General features: G+C 43.1%; 1 protein-coding gene and 1 long non-coding RNA gene across 2 annotated transcripts in view; one reads left to right on the top strand and one right to left on the bottom strand.

The window, feature by feature from the left end:
* The window catches only part of LOC308301613, a 418,458-nt gene that overhangs the window by 142,488 nt on the left and 256,170 nt on the right, over window positions 1-19,800 (bottom strand). The window lies entirely within an intron of this gene.
* On the top strand, window positions 1,994-13,395 carry cnot7 (CCR4-NOT transcription complex, subunit 7; the record flags this gene model as incomplete). The annotated part of the gene is made up of 6 exons (XM_080746043.1): window positions 1,994-2,110; window positions 3,075-3,268; window positions 8,141-8,302; window positions 10,600-10,744; window positions 12,373-12,483; window positions 13,255-13,395. The coding sequence occupies 6 exons, from the start codon at window positions 1,994-1,996 to the stop codon at window positions 13,393-13,395; spliced, it is 870 nt and encodes a 289-aa protein (XP_080602169.1).

The raw sequence follows: 19,800 nt of genomic DNA on the forward strand, positions 1-19,800 counted from the left end.
GAAATATAGTGGCCCTCTCCACCATCGAAGTTGCCCACCCCTGCTTAGGGATGGGACGATACGCCATATTATCGTTTATCGTGATAAAAAAACACTCACGATAATCGTACCGTGGAGATTTAATTTATTGGGAAATCGTCTTCCGTCATGCACTGGGATCAATTCACTTTTTATTTGTCGAGCTGCTCGGTACCATATAAACCCTCTATTGGTAAAAAATACTTATAATATACATACTTGATACAGTCTTTTTTGTTCACTCTCTACCAAATGTCTTAAAAAAAATAGCCGATCTACAAGCTCACAACGCGTCGCAACGCGGGGGGGTTCGCCCCAGGATAATGGCTTTTGATTATCGCGATAATAACGTAAATCGCGATTTCTTTTGTCACAATAATCGAGATATGAAATCTTCCTATCGTCTCATCCCCACCCCTGCTGCATGCTCTTACTAGCAGTCAAGTAGCTTAATTCTGAATGCTGGTAACTGAAGTCTTATAAATAATTGAGTTGTCCCCTGGATGGCAGCGATGTTTAACTTGATAATGTGTGCATTTTTAATAAGATGATCGCCACAGGTTATACAGTAAAAGGAACCTGGTGGCCGGGAGTCACGTTCAGTGAGCTTCTCATTAGATATGGTAATACATATTTTCACGAAAGAGATTTGTTGTAGAGGGGGAAATAGGAGGCGGGCCTTACTTATATAGAGTGTATAATAGGGATGAGTGGTTAAAGGTTCTACACCATGCATTTAAAAATAATTTATATAACATTGGTTGTGTCCCAATAACGTTTTTCAAAAGGTTTGAGGCTAAATTACCACTCCTGAATACAGAGCATAGATAGACTGTAGAAAAATATGGACGAAGCGAAGCCATTGGTTTCTATGCAGCGCAAATGGCCCTTTCTACCCCTTGGAATGGGTGTCGCCATCATAGAATTGTAAAGGCATCAGAGATGCTATTGGCTGCCAACGGTCACGTGCAACGCAGGGATACATGGGAGAATGTGGTCGGAGCCTCCCGAAATACAGCACACGAAGAAGAACACAGCCGGCTGGTATCAGTTTAGTTGGCCACGCCCCCCCGCAACTTTATAATTTCTTTTAAAATACATTGGACCACATTTCGACAAAACGAATATGATGATGATTGAAAGGCAATTTTTAACTAGCGATAGGAACAATACAGTATTCATGAAAATGTTAATTAAGGTTAGAAAACGAAAGGGGAAAATGAATGGGATCCAATGGAGGGCAATTCTTTTTGCGATCGGCGGGGGGAAACAGCGCAACTAGCGGCCAATCATAGGAAGTTTTAGTTCCGTATTGGAGTCATTTTAAATCGGCAGAACTATGCCCCTGATACTGAGCCCCTGTCATTTCTGCCTGGATTTCAGAGCATTTTCAGCTGCAGTACCACCTTGTCCTGAGTGGGAGGACTGCGCTATTGAGCCAGTTTTGGCCCAGCACTCCTCCCCACCTCCTGCTCAGCAGGCCTGCCCACCCCTCCCCAACCCTCTCCCAGCTCCTCCTGCCTCCTTCTCAGGCCTGCCTACCCCTCCCCAACCCCCACGCAGCACAGCAGTAGCAGTAGCAATCAGACAGCCCGTTCTGAAACCTGCTTACATAGATCTGCCCATAAACTGAGAAAGACACAATGGTCAGAAATAGGAATGTGAGGATAGAACGTGCTGGTGGGACACCAAAACAATACATAAAAAAACATACCACAGTGTCGCTCAAAAGCATCATGAGTGGCAGATCTTTGAGCTTGCCTTGTAGATCAGCTGATTTTGGTCACAAAATCTCTGTATTTTTGGCTACAGTTCTCAGAATATGGACACTAGGGTTCAAGTTGTTAATATAAAAAGTAGTAGTAACTCTGAGAACCCCCTAGGGGTCCCGGAGCCCCTGTTGAAGACCCCTGGTGTACATCATAATAGTATGTCTTTGTGTTTGTCCAGCGTACAGATTCCAAAGGAGTCCACTATGCCCGCAGCCACTGTGGACCACAGCCAGAGGATATGTGAGGTTTGGGCCAACAACTTGGACGACGAGCTGAAGAGGATCCGACATGTTATCCGCAAATACAACTACATCGCCATGGTGACTGCCTGACACCACACAGACACCAACGCTGTTCACATCACACTCACAACTAGGGTTGGGATTCCTTTAGGGTTTCCTTAACGATCCCATCTTAACGATTCCTATATATTCCTAAACCTTGCTGGTAACTCATTTACTGCCATACACCTGTTTTTACGTTTGTTAGTTTTTCCTCAAAGGACCACACTGCAAAAACGTGTTTTTTTTAGAAGGTGCTCGTCGCTAACATATGAGTCACCATTTGACCGGGTCTTAGGGCACGTTTAGACGACAATGGTCTGTAGAGAGAACGGCGAGGTCCCCGTTGCGTTGTCATTTTTTGTTCCAGTGTTCATACGAAGACAACCAGGGACTGAGAAAATGTAGTGTCGCTAGGTGGCAGTGACACACTATCAGTGACACACTATCTGGCAGTGTGTGACATCATGTCCACTCTCCTTCCTGTCAAAGCACTTGTTTACATAATCACCATGGCAGCGCACAGGCTCCACGTCGTGTGTGCAGCGTCAGTCATGAGATCACACATTTTGCGGTTTCCCTGTAACTCGCCGGTTTAGATGGAAACGCAAGGAGGATCGTTTCACTGATTTTCACTCAAAAACTCTGAACGGAAGGCATATCTGACATTTCATTTTGTGGATTTCTTGTGGAAACGATGTCGTCTGATCGCCGCCTTAATGTGATCGCAATATCTCAGCCAGTCAGTCCACCGTCCACTTCCTTGTTATTCGATTTGGGAAAACTGCCCTTTTCTCCGCTCCTTGCCTTTTGTCTGTATTTAGGCTTAGACATACTATATTCAACTGCCGATAACTGGAGAACGGAGGGTCGCTTTGACACAATTTTGTCTTTCCTATGTCCGTGTCGATGGGGACTGTACGTGTGTCGTGTGCCTGTACTTGTGTTGTTGTGACAACATGAACACAGGATACTGACTGACGGTGTGTTTGTGGTGGACCAGGACACAGAGTTTCCCGGCGTGGTGGCCCGGCCCATCGGAGAGTTCCGCTCCAACGCAGACTACCAGTACCAGCTGCTGCGCTGCAACGTTGACCTGCTGAAGATCATCCAGCTGGGCCTGACCTTCATGAACGAACAGGGGGAATACCCACCCGGCACCTCCACCTGGCAGTTCAACTTCAAGTTCAACCTCACGTAAGTATTCCGACTCTCTCTCTCTCTCTCTCTCTCTCAAGTCTTTGCCCGGCGTTTCCCCCAGGTCAGTGACATGGTTTTGAGGTTAGGTTTAAGCATGGTGTTTGTGAGGTTAGGTTTAGGGTTAAGGTTAGGCATAGTTTTGCCAGGTTTAGGGTTAAGGTTAGGCATAGTTTTGCCAGGTTTAGGGTTAAGTTTAGGCATAGTTCTGCCAGGTGGCGCCTCCACCTGGCAGTTCAACTTCAAGTTCAACCTCACGTAAGTATTGTTAATCGAAATGATACAACTTTAAGGGTTCTTTGACACAAGTTTATTCCAGGCACTCCGCCGTCACAACCGCCATGTTCTGTTTACTCCTTCACCGAGGCCGTGCCTCTTCCGGTTAAACCTTCACAATAAACGTCCCTCCATTAGCTCACAGTGTATCAAATAACACACCGGTCATAGTTAACAGGGAACAGTTAGTAATATTAACTTAACAAACTCACTGTCTTTTTTAAAAAAAAGAAAAAAAATGCATTGCAAACATTTCAAGAACAGCTTGTGAACATAGTGCAACATAATAAAGAAATATGTTTTATAGGCTGTGAATTAACAGCTAAAGAACAAGACCATAAAATAATTCAAGTCCAAGTCCATGTCATTGTCCATCACTTTGGAGTTTGTCTCTTTTCAGAGACAATGACTTGTGGGCTTATTCCTCACATCCATTTTGGGATGCAGATCTCAGCTGAGGTATCACAGTGGTAGAGAAACTGTGTGTGCCTCCCCATATGAAGTCATCCACAGGGCAGGCTAGAACCCCAGTCACAGCACAGTCCTTATCTAGCCAGTAGAAAAAGGCAGGATCAACTTTGGAAATCTTTCCTCCTGTTGTCAGCACTATTTTCTTCACTTTGTTGTACCAAGAGAGAGAAGCATCTTCCAGACCATAGACACACCTTTTTTGTCCCTCATCTTTAACTACCTCAAAAACATTGTTATCCTCACAGCTGTTTATCTCAACATGTTTTGCTAAGTCAAATGATACATCCTCATTTACAAACACATCCTCACATACACTTGGGATATTAGTGTCAGTGACATTTGTTAATGGTACATCATTTGTTTCAAATGTATCCTTGCATACATGTATACTGTATGGCACATCATCAATTACAAATGCATCATCACATAAATCAGTGGTATTCTTGTACTTGCACTTAGCTTTCTGAGTGACATCTGTTCTCTGCTCTGTACCATCATGTGTATCTGTATTGTCAACTCTGTGACCTGTTTCATTTTGCACCCCATTGGTCATTTGTGTTGTCTCCATTTGTCCTCGTTGCATCACAGGTATGCTGTCTTCTGTGACCTTTATGTCACTGTCGGCATGTCCAGCAATGTCCTGTCCTTGCCCAATGATTGTGACATTTTCCGAATGAGCCGTTGAACATTGATCCATATCTTCTGTGTTCACTTTCCTCAATCTGATCGGATGCACTCGAATGCATGTTCCTCCATGTCTGACAGAAATCACTGCACCGTCCTGACCGATGACAACTCCTGGTCCTTTCCATTCAGGACAGTCAACTCGCTTGTAGTATACTCGATCTCCACTTTCATATTTTTCAGTGTGGCATATTTGTTTCCGTAGGGCTCTCGGCCTTCTTTCTGACCCCTCAGATTCTGTTAAAGCCCTTCTTGTTGCATGCAAAGCAGTGTTGGGTCTTTCCATCCCTTCTCTTTTTGTTGTTCCATCAATTATTTTCACACAATAATGACCAGAGCTTGTAAAGTCAAGTTTCACAGGTTTGTTGAACATTACCACCCTGTCATTCCCCATGTCCAGTACTGTCCCAGCTCTTTTCATGGATGCTTTGCTTAAAAGCAGTGGAACTTCAGCTGAGACAACTTCCGTTTCAATATGACATCTTGTCTCTCCAATTTTTGCAGGAATCTTTAAACTTTTAGTGGAGTACACCATTTTTCCATCTCCAAACTTGAATGGTCTACGACTGCATTTTTCACTTTTTTTCAAATCATTCAACTCTTTCTGGCTCAGCTCAGTTATGTAGCCATCTAGCCACCCCTGTCCACACACAGTCCGCGTACATGCAGTGTCTATTATTGCTGAACCAAAACATTCTGTCATGACGATTTTTGCTGCTGTGGGTGATATTTTCTCTCCATCGTAGGGCTCTTTAGTGTACAGGGTAATGTTGCACTCCTCTGCCACATCTGTACTACTTTCAGTTTCCTCATTTAGCTTCGCTTGCTCATTTTTATGTGGACAGTCTTTGGCCCAATGAAAAGTTGATTGACAGACCACACACTTTGATCTACGACCGTACCTGTCCAAAGGATTTGTACCAACCACTGGCGTGGTCCTCTGTTGATCCATTTGAGGCCAAGACATGCCCTTCTGTCGTCTCTGGTCCGCCGTTACGAACGCTGTTTCTTGGTTGATTCCCATGCTGTTAGTGTTAGGTGACGTCTTTCCACCGAATATCCTCTTCAATGCTGACTTCATGGACGCAAACGTTAGATCTGTACATGCTGTGAGAGCTAACTGGCGATCTTTTGTGTCCAAGCACGCAGTATCCAATAGTTTGAAAGCCAACACAGCGTCTGGTAGCTCCATCTTGTACTTTCGTAAACGAGAATAACGTTGCTCAAAATCAATAATATAGTCCGCCATGGACACGCTCCAGTCTCTCTTTATCCGGTCGAAGCTCGAGTAAGCTTCATAGACTTGATCTTTCTCTTCTTTAAGAAACAAATTGTCAAGCTTTGCAATCAAAGTGGTCATACCATTGTCTTTATCCAAGTCATCCACGGGTATTTCCATCGCTGTTTCTCTTGCACTGCCCGATAGCGCCAAAACGACGGCGAGTGCTTGTTTCTTTTTCGCGAGCTCTGTAACTCTGCTCCATATTGCGATCTCGTTCTTCCAACTTTCATATGGCTTCTTTTCGTCGAAGCCGGGTGGGATTCTGTAGTTTCCAGCCATCCTCTGCTACCATGTTAATCGAAATGATACAACTTTAAGGGTTCTTTGACACAAGTTTATTCCAGGCACTCCGCCGTCACAACCGCCATGTTCTGTTTACTCCTTCACCGAGGCCGTGCCTCTTCCGGTTAAACCTTCACAATAAACGTCCCTCCATTAGCTCACAGTGTATCAAATAACACACCGGTCATAGTTAACAGGGAACAGTTAGTAATATTAACTTAACACGTATTTGGACTCTCTCTCTCAAGTCTTCACCCGGCGTTTCTCCCAGGTCAGTGACATGGTTTTGAGGTTAGGTTTAAGCATGGTGTTAAGTTAAAGGTTAGGGTTTATGCGCAATCTGGGCGACACAACAATGAAAGAGGAAGTCTCCCGCTCCGACGTAAGATAATACTATGCATTCTCTTTACTTATTTCTTCTTTTTTATGCAGAGCTCAAGGGCTGTCACGATTAGAAAAGTTGATGGTTAATTGTGATACAAACATTTTATTTTTTTTGCAAATAGCTGATTTCTGCAATTTTTGGAAACTCTTTGGAAATGTATGAACATCTTTCAACATGGCGATTTTGACGATTATGCAAAATAACTGCAATCATCTAAAATAATTGCGATTATGTAATAATTGCGACAGGCCTATTTTTATGTTGTACGTACCGTTGTTGTTTTTTAGTTTGTTTTGTTTCCTTTGTCTGATAAAATCATCATGGGTTAAAGTTCTCAGTCCTGGGGACTGATTTCAGTCTTGAGGATTCCATAGAGGCTGTTTCTGAGATCAGTGCAGATCTGCAAAAAAAATAAAAAAATAAAAAAAAAGTCAAAACGCTAGTCATGTGATCTCCAAACTAAAAAAAAACAGTTATAATTTCAAGACATGTGTATTTGAATTGGCCAGACTAGCAATAGAATACAACAGAACTTCAGAAGATACTTCTATAAAATGAAGCATGGATTGGCACACACACATTCAGTGAAGGCAGTTCAGAACTTCAGGGAAACACCCTAAATATTGGTGTGTGCTGCGCGCACCATATTTCTAAAATCACATATTGGCACATGGTCTGAAAATATTCAGTCTTGGGATTTATTTTGGCTTTAACCCCTGAATCATACAATATTTAGGCGTTAGGGTTTAACACTTCCAGTGCCGGGCCACTTGGGGTCTGTGGAGTGGCCAGGGTCTCTCTCATAGACCAGCGTAGTAACATACAGGGACCCACGTGGCAGTGACGCGTGTGTACATGTTTGTGCTTGTGATGAGAAGGACCCGGATGGAATGGCTACAGATAGCTATAGGCTGATGGCTCATTTAGAAGATAGATATTCGGCGATTTAAGCCGTAAATAAAACGTTCAAGCTAAGATTAGAACACAGTTCAGAGAAAATGCTCTCTAAAGATGTGACTTTGTATTGGATTCGGCGGCGCGATGCGGCAGCGTTACCCGATTACGGGTCGGTGGAAAGGGCTTTCGGTCGGCGGCCTAGATTTTAAATTTGAGCCAGGCTTGGTGCGGCCTCGGATTATTTTATTCATTTTATTAAAAAAGCCGTACTAGTTCGGGATCGGCACACTGGAATACGTCGCGCCGCCGACAGTGAATATTCGGTGAACATTGGGGGGGTCTAAACTTTATTTTAAACCATTTTCAATGGAATAAATCGTCGGACCATCTAAAATGGCTCGTTGGGAAGCGCTGGACGAGCCAGGACCACCCACGTTGGTCCAAAAATGTTTTTTGCCGAAGAAAAGACGAACTTGTTCGGGATAGGCACTGGATGAGTTAAAATGGCCTTCAGAATATCTACGTCCTAAATCGTCGATGTTGGCGCAAATAGTAATACAAATTGTGTGTGTGTGTTGTGTGTGTGGCTGATCAGAGAGGACATGTATGCCCAGGACTCCATCGAGCTGTTGACCACGTCGGGCATCCAGTTCAAGAAGCACGAGGACGAGGGCATCGAGACGCTCTACTTCGCCGAGCTGCTGATGACGTCGGGCGTGGTCCTCTGCGAGGGCGTCAAGTGGCTGTCCTTCCACAGGTAGGACCAGGGTTCACACGGTCATGAAATTCCTGGAAATATTTTGAAATTAGAAAAAAATATTTTTCCAGTACTGGAAAGGTTTTGGAATTGATCAAGGGTCCTGGAAGGTCCTGGGAAAAATAGCTATGCATTGTCTTTGGTTATTGATTTTGTTAATACCTCTGAAATGACAAATTAAACATTGGCCAAATTGTCAAATATTAGAGGCAGAAATTGTGAAAATAGCAGATCTACATGCTCACTAAGCATGTAGATCAGCTATTTTCACAATAAATGTCTTAGTGCTCGTCAGGGTGCCGGGTCCCCAGTTCAAATATGATTATTTCGGGGGTCACGGCCTGAAAAGGTTGAGAACCACTGGCATACACTACCGGTCTTTGGGCATTGTGCATAGGAGCAAGCGACTCGTTATTGAGCTGAATTATTGTTATATAGTCCTGGAAATCGGGTTAAATATTCTGGAAAAGTTTTGGAAATGAATTGGTAAAAATGAGTGGGAACCCTGTAGGACGCAGGGCTAGCTATAGTTAGGGAAAGTTAGCCAAGTCTTTTACCAGTCTAAATGCTTACCAATAGCTTTCTTCACAAGTGTGTTCATAAAGGTGTCTACTATCACCTTTGAACTTTGTCAAACCCAACTCCCCTGGGAGACTTTGTGGGAGCCAATCAAAGTTGCGGTGTCATTGACTTTACTATACAGGAAAATAAGACAAACAATAATTCTGCTTTAAGTAGCATGTGAGGGGTCAAACATTTGTCAAGCATTTGTTTTGCACAAAAAAATATTCCTTGGGCTAAAAACGGACCCACAAAACGTGATGACTCCATAGTTTTGTGGGGGCCGTTTTTTGCCCAAGGAATGTTTTTCCTGCAAAACAAATGCTTGCATTGGATTCAGAATGAATTGGGTTTGACAAAGTTCATAAGACACCTTCCTGAGACTCTGCTAACTTTCTCTAACTACTAGCCCTGTTTTGCCAACCTAGCGTTGAATAAGAAAGTACTAATTGCGACCGTTAGGTCGCAAGTTACTTTGAAAAGCTCCACAGGCTGTCTGTCTGTCCATCTGTCCGTCACGTCACACTTTTGCCCTACTCTTATCTCCGGCACCGTTGCCCCTATCCATGCCAAACTTTGCAAACACACACTCCCTGGATGGCAACTCACAACCTCCACCCCTCATTTCTCACATGGCCCTCTTCTAGCGCCACCATCAGGCCAATTTTTGCAAAACACATTTTTGGACACTGCTCTTACAGATTTTGGCCTAAAATAATGCAAAGCGGTACACAGTATCTCTAAAGTCATGTCATCAACATGGATCTGTCCCATTTCCCATATTCCCTCCTGATTGGCTACGATTGCCTGCTAAAGTTTGTGTATGCGACCTGACGGCCGCTTATCTCCGCTTATTATTAGGGAGTCTTACTGGTAGTAATCATTTCTATAAAGTGTTTGTTCAGTAACGGGCCCTCATGTCTCTCCAACTCTTTATTACACAAGTCAGGAGAGAGAACCATATGTTACATGCTAGTATGACTGTTCCCCTTTTAGATATAAAACTTTAATAAATTTGATCATTTTCAACCTAAATCGCATTGTTGTGATCTGAGATCATATGGTGATATACGGTATTATTTTGACCATACAATATGTATATATTAGTACCAGTAAGACTCCCTAATCGGGAGATAAGCGACCGTCAGGTCGCTGCGTGATTTTAGGTCCAAAAATGTGTTAAAAAAATCGGCCTGATGGTGGCGCTATATGGGACAGATCCATGTTGAAGACATGAGTGTAGACATACCATGTACCGATTTGCGTGATTCTAGGGCACAAATTGTAGGAGCTGTGTCCGTAAATGTGTTTGTGCAAGAAAATGTGCAAGAACCGGCCTCATGGTGGCGCTAGAAGAGGGGCATGTGAGAAAAGAGGAGATCCATGTTGATGAGATGTGTGTAGACATGTCTTTGTCTGTGGCAGAGCAACGCGGTGAGCAGCCGATTTGGGTGCTTCATTTGGTAGTTTTTTTGCTTTTTGGCAGGGGGTCCCTGGGGGTCCCTGGAGCTGCGGGGGTCCCTGGAAGGGTGGAGGTTGTGGATTGGCAGACAAGGAGTGTGTGGAAAATTTCACATGGATAGGGGAAACGATGGCGGAGATATGAGTAGGACAGACGGACAGACAGGCGGTGGAGGTTTTGATAGTAACTGCGACCTGACGGTCGCAATAAAAAATGCCTTATATCTTCATTGTATTTAGAGCTTACATCAGTTTTCCGTGCGTGTGTGTTTCAGTGGCTACGATTTTGGGTACCTGATCAAGATCCTGTCCAACACCAATCTACCTGAAGAGGAGGTGGATTTCTTTGAAATCCTCCGTTTGTTCTTCCCCATCATCTACGATGTCAAATACCTGATGAAGAGCTGTAAAAACCTCAAGGTATTTGAACGCAGCTCTGCGCCCACCTTTTGTTCAGAGGCACGAGGCAGTGTCTTTTAGTTTATTTAACTTTTGACCAGCAGTGGTTCCCTATGGGGACACAAAGCGCCTGCTATGTTCCCTATGGAGACACAAAAGAGTCTCCTCAAATTATTGGCTTTAGGAATACGACTAAAACTACAAAAATATCCATGAATTCAAGTCTCCATGGGATGAGTAATCGATAAGCTTTAGAAAAAAAGGTGGTTTGCATCGCGGTCCACCGTGTTTATGTTTCACTCTCCTCAGAGTAGCGGTGCCCTATAGCAGGGGTCTTCAACGTTTTCAGGCCAGGGACCCCTTAGTTAAGAGAGAGATGAAGCAGGGACCCCCACAACCTTTTCATAGATTCCATAATATTGTTTCATCGTTTGACAGCACAATCATCAGTGTATTTTGGATTCATGTAAATTTGTGTTTTCAGATATTTAACCACTGGAACCGTCAATACTTAATAAACTTCACCTTTCACTCTGTACTCAGTCTGCTCTTTCTCCCCTCTACACCAAAGCTCTTTGCCGAAAATAGCCGATCTACAAGCTTGCAACGCCTCGCAGCGGAATAGCCGATCTACAAGCTCACAACGCCTTGCTTGCTAGCTTGTAGATCTGCTATTTTTGGCTAAAGTTCTCAGAATATGGACACTAGGGTTCAAGTTGTTAAAGGACAACTCCGCCCTAAATGACTTCTTGGCTAATTTTCCTACTTATATTGATCCCAAAAGACTGTCCATGGGGTCTATTAGGCAGGAATGCCCCTGTTGTTCAGTTTCCCCAGCAGAACGCAGCAGCTGTCATAGCATAGAGTGGAGCCTATAAGCCTACTGTATCTCGCTTTTACACTATTTGTTGTGTTCAAAAGTGATTTTCTTTTTCATGAATGTGTTACTAGTTGTCATTACAAACACATCCATGCCTTGATTGTCCCACACAAGCCACCACAATCTCATAAATAATGTTTTGGGGTGAGCATTCGGCACAAGTGCCAATCAAAGTGACTGCACTGGCCAATCACAGGGCATCTTTTCCGGGACTTGGCAAAATACATAAAAGCATAACATCTGTTTAGCAGAGTGTGATGGCTTGTGTGGGACAACGATGACATGGATGTGTTTGTTTGTAATGACAACAAGTAACACATTCATGAAAAATAAAAACACTTTTGACCACAACAAATAGTGTAAAAGCGATAGGCTTATAGGCTCCACTCTATGCTATGAGAGCTGCTGGGTTCTGCTGGGGAAACTGGACAACAGGGGCACATCTGCCTAATAGACCCCATGGACAGTAATTTTGGATCAATATAAGTAGGAAAATGAGCCTAGAAGTGATTTAGGGCGGAGTTGTCCTTTAATATAAAAAGGATTGGAAGATTTGGAGGACCCCCTGTAGTAACTCTGAGGACCCCCTGTTGAAGACCCCTGCCCTATAGTGTCTTAAGTTCCATGGGATGTACAATAGAACCGGAAAGGGAATCCAAGCGTGGCCACCCGCCCATTCATTCCAACGTGTGTGGACTGAACGCTGAAGCTTGTTTTGCAGTGGAGGAAGGGAAGATGTGGACTGACAGGGTGGTCCGTTGCTTGACAGGGGGGCTTGCAGGAAGTTGCGGAGCAGCTAGAACTGGAGCGGATCGGACCCCAGCACCAGGCCGGATCGGACTCTCTACTCACAGGCATGGCTTTCTTCAAGATGAGAGAGGTGCACCTTTTTTTCTTTTTTTGTTGTGAACTTGTAAATGGCCATACAATTCTGCTATATGCATTTCTGCCTTGTTTTTGTCCAGTGGCGTCAGTTCAGAAAAAGCTAAGGTATGGCAACATGACTGGTGCGCGCGTGCAAGACACCAGTCATGTTGCCATACCTTAGCAACAGGCATGATACATTTATTTTAAGAGGTACAATTTTTTTCCCCCGTTTCTACGGCTGGATATGGCAGCCTGGAATGGTTGTTGAAGTGCAGCTAAACTTGGCATGTTAGTAAACGTGCCACAATTAACAATAATGCATTGCACCTGTGCAGCTGACCTGCGGAACCTGGGAATATACCATTTTGTCAAGATGGGGAGAATATAATACAAGTGTAATTATAATATAATTATAATACCTTGTTAAAGTGACCATTTTGTTACATTTTGCATTTGTAGTTATTTTACTGTAATTTAACAACATAATGAGCACAGATAGACAAAGAGACATTCATGTATTTATTTAAAAGTAACTTTTATTTTCCCCCCTGGACCCAGGGTATGGCAGCTGCATACCCCTGCCATACTCAATTGACGCCCCTGTTTTTGTCTAATGTTCATCATCCATTTTTGCCTAACATCGATCAAATCTTTCCCTAGCGTTCATCACATTTTTGCCAAACATTCATCATCCATTTCTGCCTAATGTTCTCCTATCATGACCTGCCGACAGTGGGTGATGTGTGGGTATGTTACGGGGGTTTTATTTTATCTTGGTCTCCAGATGTTCTTCGAGGACCACATCGACGACGCCAAGTACTGCGGCCACCTGTACGGCCTGGGCTCCAGCTCGGCCTACGCCCAGAACGGCACGGGGAACGCCTACGAGGAAGAGGCCAATAAGCAGCAGCAGCAGCAGTCGTGACATCACTCCCGACGCCCCTCCCCCTCCTCCCTCGCGGCGGATCGACGCCCAATCGAGAGCGGCGTTGTTGTGACCAGATGACAGCGGGAAAAGAACGGGAACGCGCGTCAATCAACCCCCCCGTCGTTTAGGAACAACGTTTCTGTCCGTCACGCGGCGGTGTCAGAAAAGAAATGAAAGAAAAGAAAAACATTGTGCGAGAGACACCGTCGTGCGACTGAGTTTAAATTATGGCTCTTCTCACTTTAGCTCTAATTGGACATGGAGGTCGTTAGGAGTGAAGACAGTACCACAACCTGTGTGTGTGTGTGTGTGTGTGTGTGTGTGTGTGGGTGTATGCGTGTGTCGCGCACACATGCGTGAGAATGCGCGCGTGTGTGCTTGCATGTGTGGGCGTGTGTGTGTGTGTGGTGTTTAATTCCTACGACAAAGCGTAGAAGGTCTGGTTGGTGCGGTTGAAATTTAACAGGAAATGCTTGAATGGAGAGAAAAAAAAAGAAAACAAAAAATGGGATTTTAGTTTTTTCTAAAATTGTTCAGTAGGAGATTTTTTGCACTTTAATGCTGTTACCAGGCCTGGTTTTATATGGATGGGAAAGTGTGTAAACTTGTTTGTGGTGTCTTGCTATTTGTTGCCTTCCTCTTGAGTTCCCATTTTACACACACAAAAAAGAACATGTAACTTTGTATTTTGCATCAGCAAACCCTTTTTTCACCAAGCTCAGCCTTAATATTTAGCACTATCTCATTTTGTTTCGTTTTTTTTTTTTATGTTTTAAATAGTATATATTTATTGTGCTGGTTGTCATGACAGAACTTCCAAATAGCTGCTGACCCGTTTAAACACTAACATGACGTACATGTACTGTATGTAGCTTACTGCCTTGCTCATGGGGCGGTGGTGGTGCTTCCTGGTCTAAACTAAAGCCTCGGAACGAGACTTTACAGATTCTGTTTTTTTTTATCGATTTTGACAATAAATTGTCTCTATCAGTCTCTGTCGACCGCCCTCGATATCCACTGAGATCACCCTGTTTAGCCACTTCAACCTGTAACATCCTTATTTGGGGTGGAACATTCCCCCCCCCCCCCCAATAGCTAACCTACAAGCTCAAGCTAGGAGGAGCTTGTACTTTTGGCAAAGGGATTTGGCGGGGGGGAAAAGAAACTCCAGAAAGTTGCTCAGAGTGCGTAAACCAAAATGGACATCACGGCTAGGGATGGGACGATACGCGATATTATCGTTTATCGTGATAAAAAAACACTCACGATAATCGTATCGTGGCGATTTGATTTATCGTGATATCGTCCTCCGTCATGCACTGGGATCAATTCACCTTTTATTTTCCGAGCTGCGTATCCGGTACCATTTAAACCCTCTATAATTGGTAAAAGGTACTTATAATATACGTACTTGATACAGTCTTTTTTTCCGCTATCAAATGTCTTTGCCAAAATATAGCCGATCTACAAGCTCACAACGCGTCGTGTTGCGAGCTTGTAGATCTACTATTTTTTGGCAAATGTTCCGCCCCAGGATAATGGATGTTGGAGATATTTTGATTATCGCGATAATATCGTAAATCGCGATTTCTTTGGTCACAATAATCGTGATATGACATTTTCGTATCGTCCCATCCCTAATCACGTCCATCCTAACCCTAACCCTTGGACCTACAATACGCTTGTGGGTCAGGCAGTTCCTAACCCTGAACCCATGACAATCCTACAGGACACCAAAACGACAACCTAAGGTGGTTGAGCGTCTGCTGTCCCTGCCCATGGAGTACTGGAATCAATGGGCTCTATCCACATACGCCATTTTGTTCTACTTCCGGGTTTCTTTCGACTTCCTTCACAGGTGTTACTGATGATACTAATGAAGGATCTGTTCCAAATGTCCCCATATGGGTGTGTAACTCTGACAGTGTACCAATGGAAGCAAATGGACCCGCAAGGGTCCATTTGTACACTCAGAGTTATGGGGGTCCTGGAAATAAAAATGTAAAAAACACTGTACAATAAATGGAACAGACCCTTACTTAGTATCATCGGTAACACCTGTGAAGGAAGTCGAAAGAAACCCGGAAGTAGAACAAAATGGCGTATATGCATTCAGCCCATTTGGGGAAAAAAAGTTTACAAATGTACAGACTTGAATTATAAAGTGTTGGAATGTCAAGCCACGGTCGTTGTGGTACGTTGTTCAATAAAGAGGGGTTGTACTCCCCCGTCTGTGGCTGAATTTCACCGTGTTCCTCAGTGGGTTGCAGTGTGAGCTGTCGCAGCAGATGAAAGCCAGCGTTGCACTCGAGGGACAGAAAGAAATTCAGGCACAGGGTGGATTAAAGGCCTAGGATTATTGACTGCTTTAACTATTGAAAAATAGCAGATATACAAGCTCACAGCGCGGCACCGAGTGCCGCGCTGCGAGCTTGTGGATCTGCTATTTTTGAAAAACCCAGTGAAAATTTGAATTTTGACCCGTTTCTATAAGTGTCTTTTGAATCCTTCTAAGGTTTTTTTTGAAAAACCTATGTTTTTATGTCAGCAATCTGGCTTAGCCATCGTCAAAGAAAAGGTCCTTTTCACTTAACTGGAGCTCAGTTAGTCTGTTCTTGAGAGACTACCATGTCAGTGGTTCTCAAACCTTTTCATGTGAAGGACCCCTGTAAAAATTCATTTCTCAAAATATTATAGTTCCAAGGACCACCCAGAAGTGCTCTGAGTGCTCGCAGCGCTGCGAGCTTGTATATCTGCTATTTTTCAACAGTTAAAGCAGTCAATAATTCTAGGCCTAAATGGGTTAAAACACGTCTTCAGTGAACAACTATAAAGTTGCTCATTCATACATCAAGGTGAGGTGAGTAGCAACTTACCGTGGAGTATGAATGAGCCTTACAGAATACCTCAGAACACTAGCGGTCCAATTCGAGGGCATATAAGCACTTGTATGGAGAAATATATGACCATTAAACACAGAGTGGATACCGGGGGTCGTCAACCTAAGACGAAGATAATACAACTGTTGAAATCGGTAAACAAATTAAGTCTTTGTCCGTGGGTACTCTAAACCAGATTCATAATAAGTGTTTTAACATGCACATCAGATCCTAGTAGAAGTGTACAGTGCTGTATGTACATTGAGGATTGAGTTGTTATAAACAATGTCGAAGTCCAATTTGAAATGGGGGAAATATGAGCAAGATGTGTATGTGTGTGTGTGTGCATTTCCTGTCTGTCCGTTTGTCGCGGTTTGCAGTTGATCAGTCTTCCGTGGTAGCACTGATTAATTGAAGTATAAAAGCATGTTTAATAATATGACCTCGATGACGATCGCATACACGCTGCTAAAAAAAAAACCCAGAGGAGACCTAGAGAGAAGAACCTCAACTAGAAAGGAACTATAGGAACTTAACAACCCGTTGGGTGTTATTGTGACACACGACTGACCCGAGAGCACATCCAGCCCTTTATTCCTACGAAGGGTTTAACAACCCATTTAGGCCCGGGATTATTGAATGCTTTAACAATTGAAAAATAGCAGATATACAAGCTCACAGCGCGGCACCGAGTGCCGCGCTGCGAGCTTGTAGATCTGCTATTTTTTTAAAATCGTGAAAATTAGAATTTTGACCCGATTCTATAAGTGTCTTTTGAATCCTACGTTTTTTCAAAAAGTGCCGCGCTGTGAGCTTGTATATCTGCTATTTTTCAATAGTTAAAGCATTCAATAATCCTAGGCCTAAATGGGTTAACCCGGACCTGAAATACGTTCTGACATTGCATCCCATGAAGTCGATGTTTTTTGTTTGTTTGCTTCCATTATAATCAGAAGCACCTCTGAAAAGAGGTTTGAAAGGGGTCAACAAACTAAAAAAAAAAAGAAAAGTGACAATAGCTTTTAGTTCTGCTATTGGCTATTTTAGAACTATTTTTGAATGACTTTTGAGTTCTGGGTTCCTACATGAAAGAACTAGGATTCTGGGTTCCTCCTGAGAATTAAGTTCCGAGAACTTTTATCGCCTCTGTCGGGTGGAAACCGCATTATGTCCCAAAACTGTTCGTTTTCAGGATTCAAATTTAAATAACGGTAGCACATCTAAAGCTCACAACGCACCGTATTTCAAGCTACTTTAAATAATTTTGTGTGACGTGATCAAAGAGGGCATTAATTTATGAAGCTAATTAGGTAGAATATGGAGATAAGAAAGAGCTTTCTGCCCGAAACACGAGTACACGATGGAAACAAACCCAGAAACTGTGAAATGACTTTTCACGGCACGGTTCACTTTAGTTCCTGTAGTGGGAAAGTAAAGAGCCAGCAGATGCAAGGTTCACTCACACCTCAATCTGCTGACCCATGGGGTCATTAGATTGACCTTTTTATTGAAAAATTGTCCAGGTTCGCCCCACCCAAACTTAAAGGGGAAGACCACCCATTTTCAATATTGAACTGTCATTAATATACCTTAGATGAGTTGTGTGGAAATAGAAAAAAAGTTCCCCCTCTTCTGTGTTGCCTAGAACTGGAGGATTGATTTTGGGGTTTGTATGCTAAAGTACAACTTGATGACATCGCACATCACACATGTACTTTACAATACAAACCCCAAAATCAATCCTCCAGTTCTAGGCAACACAGAAGGGGGGGAACTTTTTTCCTATTTCCACACAACTCCTCTAAGGTATATTAATGACATAGTTCAATATTGAAAATGGGTGGTCTTCTCCTTTAAAGACAAAACTTTGCCTGCTGTCGAACATGCAATGAGGTCACTCTCCCCTCTTTCCAGTCCATTTTCATTTTATTTTTTATTGAAATGAGGGAGTGGAGTTTTAGTATTCTAAAAAGAATAAAACGTTGACTCATTTTTTTTGTTACTTCTACATGCACCTTAAGCCCACTTAAGAACCTTGCTTCAGGGGAACTCATTTCAGCCCGCAGTTCTGTTCATTTGAAGAAAAAAAAAAGTATATTTTTTGTATTGAAGTCGGTTACTTTGGGATACATTCATTGAATGTATCCGTTGCTCCTATAGAATGCACTCCAGATGTTTTGATCAAATGCAGCGTCGAATGGCTTTCTCCGCCGCTTCCAATAGAGCGAGTGAGTTGTTGACTGTTTAAAGTTCACAGCCAAATAACCTCCAGAGTGGGTCAGGTTCACCATTCTACTGTTTTTTTTGTTGTTTTTTTCAAGCATAGTTCACTTTTTTCTTCCTTTTACCACAATGTTCCTCACTATGTAAAGGATTCATGTTTAAAAGGAAAAACTCATATGCAATATACAAAAAAGAAGATATATATAGGTTGTTTTTAAGAGTGTTTTGTAAATAAAGGCTTGAAACTTTTCTAACACTATATGCTTCTTGAGTGGTATTTCTTGGTAAGCTCGCAGTGCATCGCAGGCGAGCTACATGCTATTTCTTTTTTTCACCCGGTGTCAATTGTCCAATGTTATCCAGGGCGCTACATTCTCTCTGCCAACATTGGGAGAGCAACGGACTGACCTCATGCTTCCTTCTATGCATGAGGAGTCCAAGCTGCTTCTTTTCAACTGACGGGGGGAATTTCCCCTGGAGTTCCTACTAGTGTGACACAGAGCTAAGCAGACACATTAACTAGTTCAGTGCCAAACGACTTTCAGATCAACTATCTCACTATGGACTTCCCTGCCAAACGACTTAAATCGACTTTTACTTAGAAAAAAAAAGAAAAAAATGATTTTTGATTTTTTTTTTCTTTTTTTGGACCCCATTAAATCTAGTAAACATGATTTCAATCACGATTTTGTATGTTCCACCCCCCATACAACCCCATCTGTCATACAGGGCAGCCATCTTTGCTTACATAACATGTAAAGCTGTGAACAGCCTGCACAAACATGGTGCATGATCTGTGCATGGGCGTGCATGATCTGTGCACTATAAATTACATGGAAGTCTATGGAGATTTATGGCAATATGAGCCAAAAAGCCCATATTTAATTGGCAGGGAGCGAGTTTAAGAAACAAGCAGACAGTAGACGGCAACATTTTATCCTTTTCTTTATTCTCTCTGTAGACATCACACCTGCACATAACCACCCTCCTTCCAACACAACCACCTCACATAGAACAGACCCCACCGATCAGGGGAATAGAAAAATATAGATCGACAGGGACGTGAAGGCTTTTGGAACAAGCATACTGTAATATACATTCAATCACAAGATAAGACTTGTGTTTTCATTTCCCCACAGACATTAGTAATCACATTCAGTCATTAAAGAGTAAACAAAGCATTCGCTGAAACGAGGGGATGCAACGATGTGGTAGTTTCCGAGGCGCTTTCCGATAATGGCTGTTTGGAGTAACAACCAGGGACGTGCTGGGCCCCTGATTCAGCCTGGGAAAAAAGAGT

The sequence above is a fragment of the Nannobrachium achirus genome, assembly GCF_963921795.1.
Source record: "Nannobrachium achirus genome assembly, chromosome: 17".
Taxonomy (NCBI): domain Eukaryota; kingdom Metazoa; phylum Chordata; class Actinopteri; order Myctophiformes; family Myctophidae; genus Nannobrachium; species Nannobrachium achirus.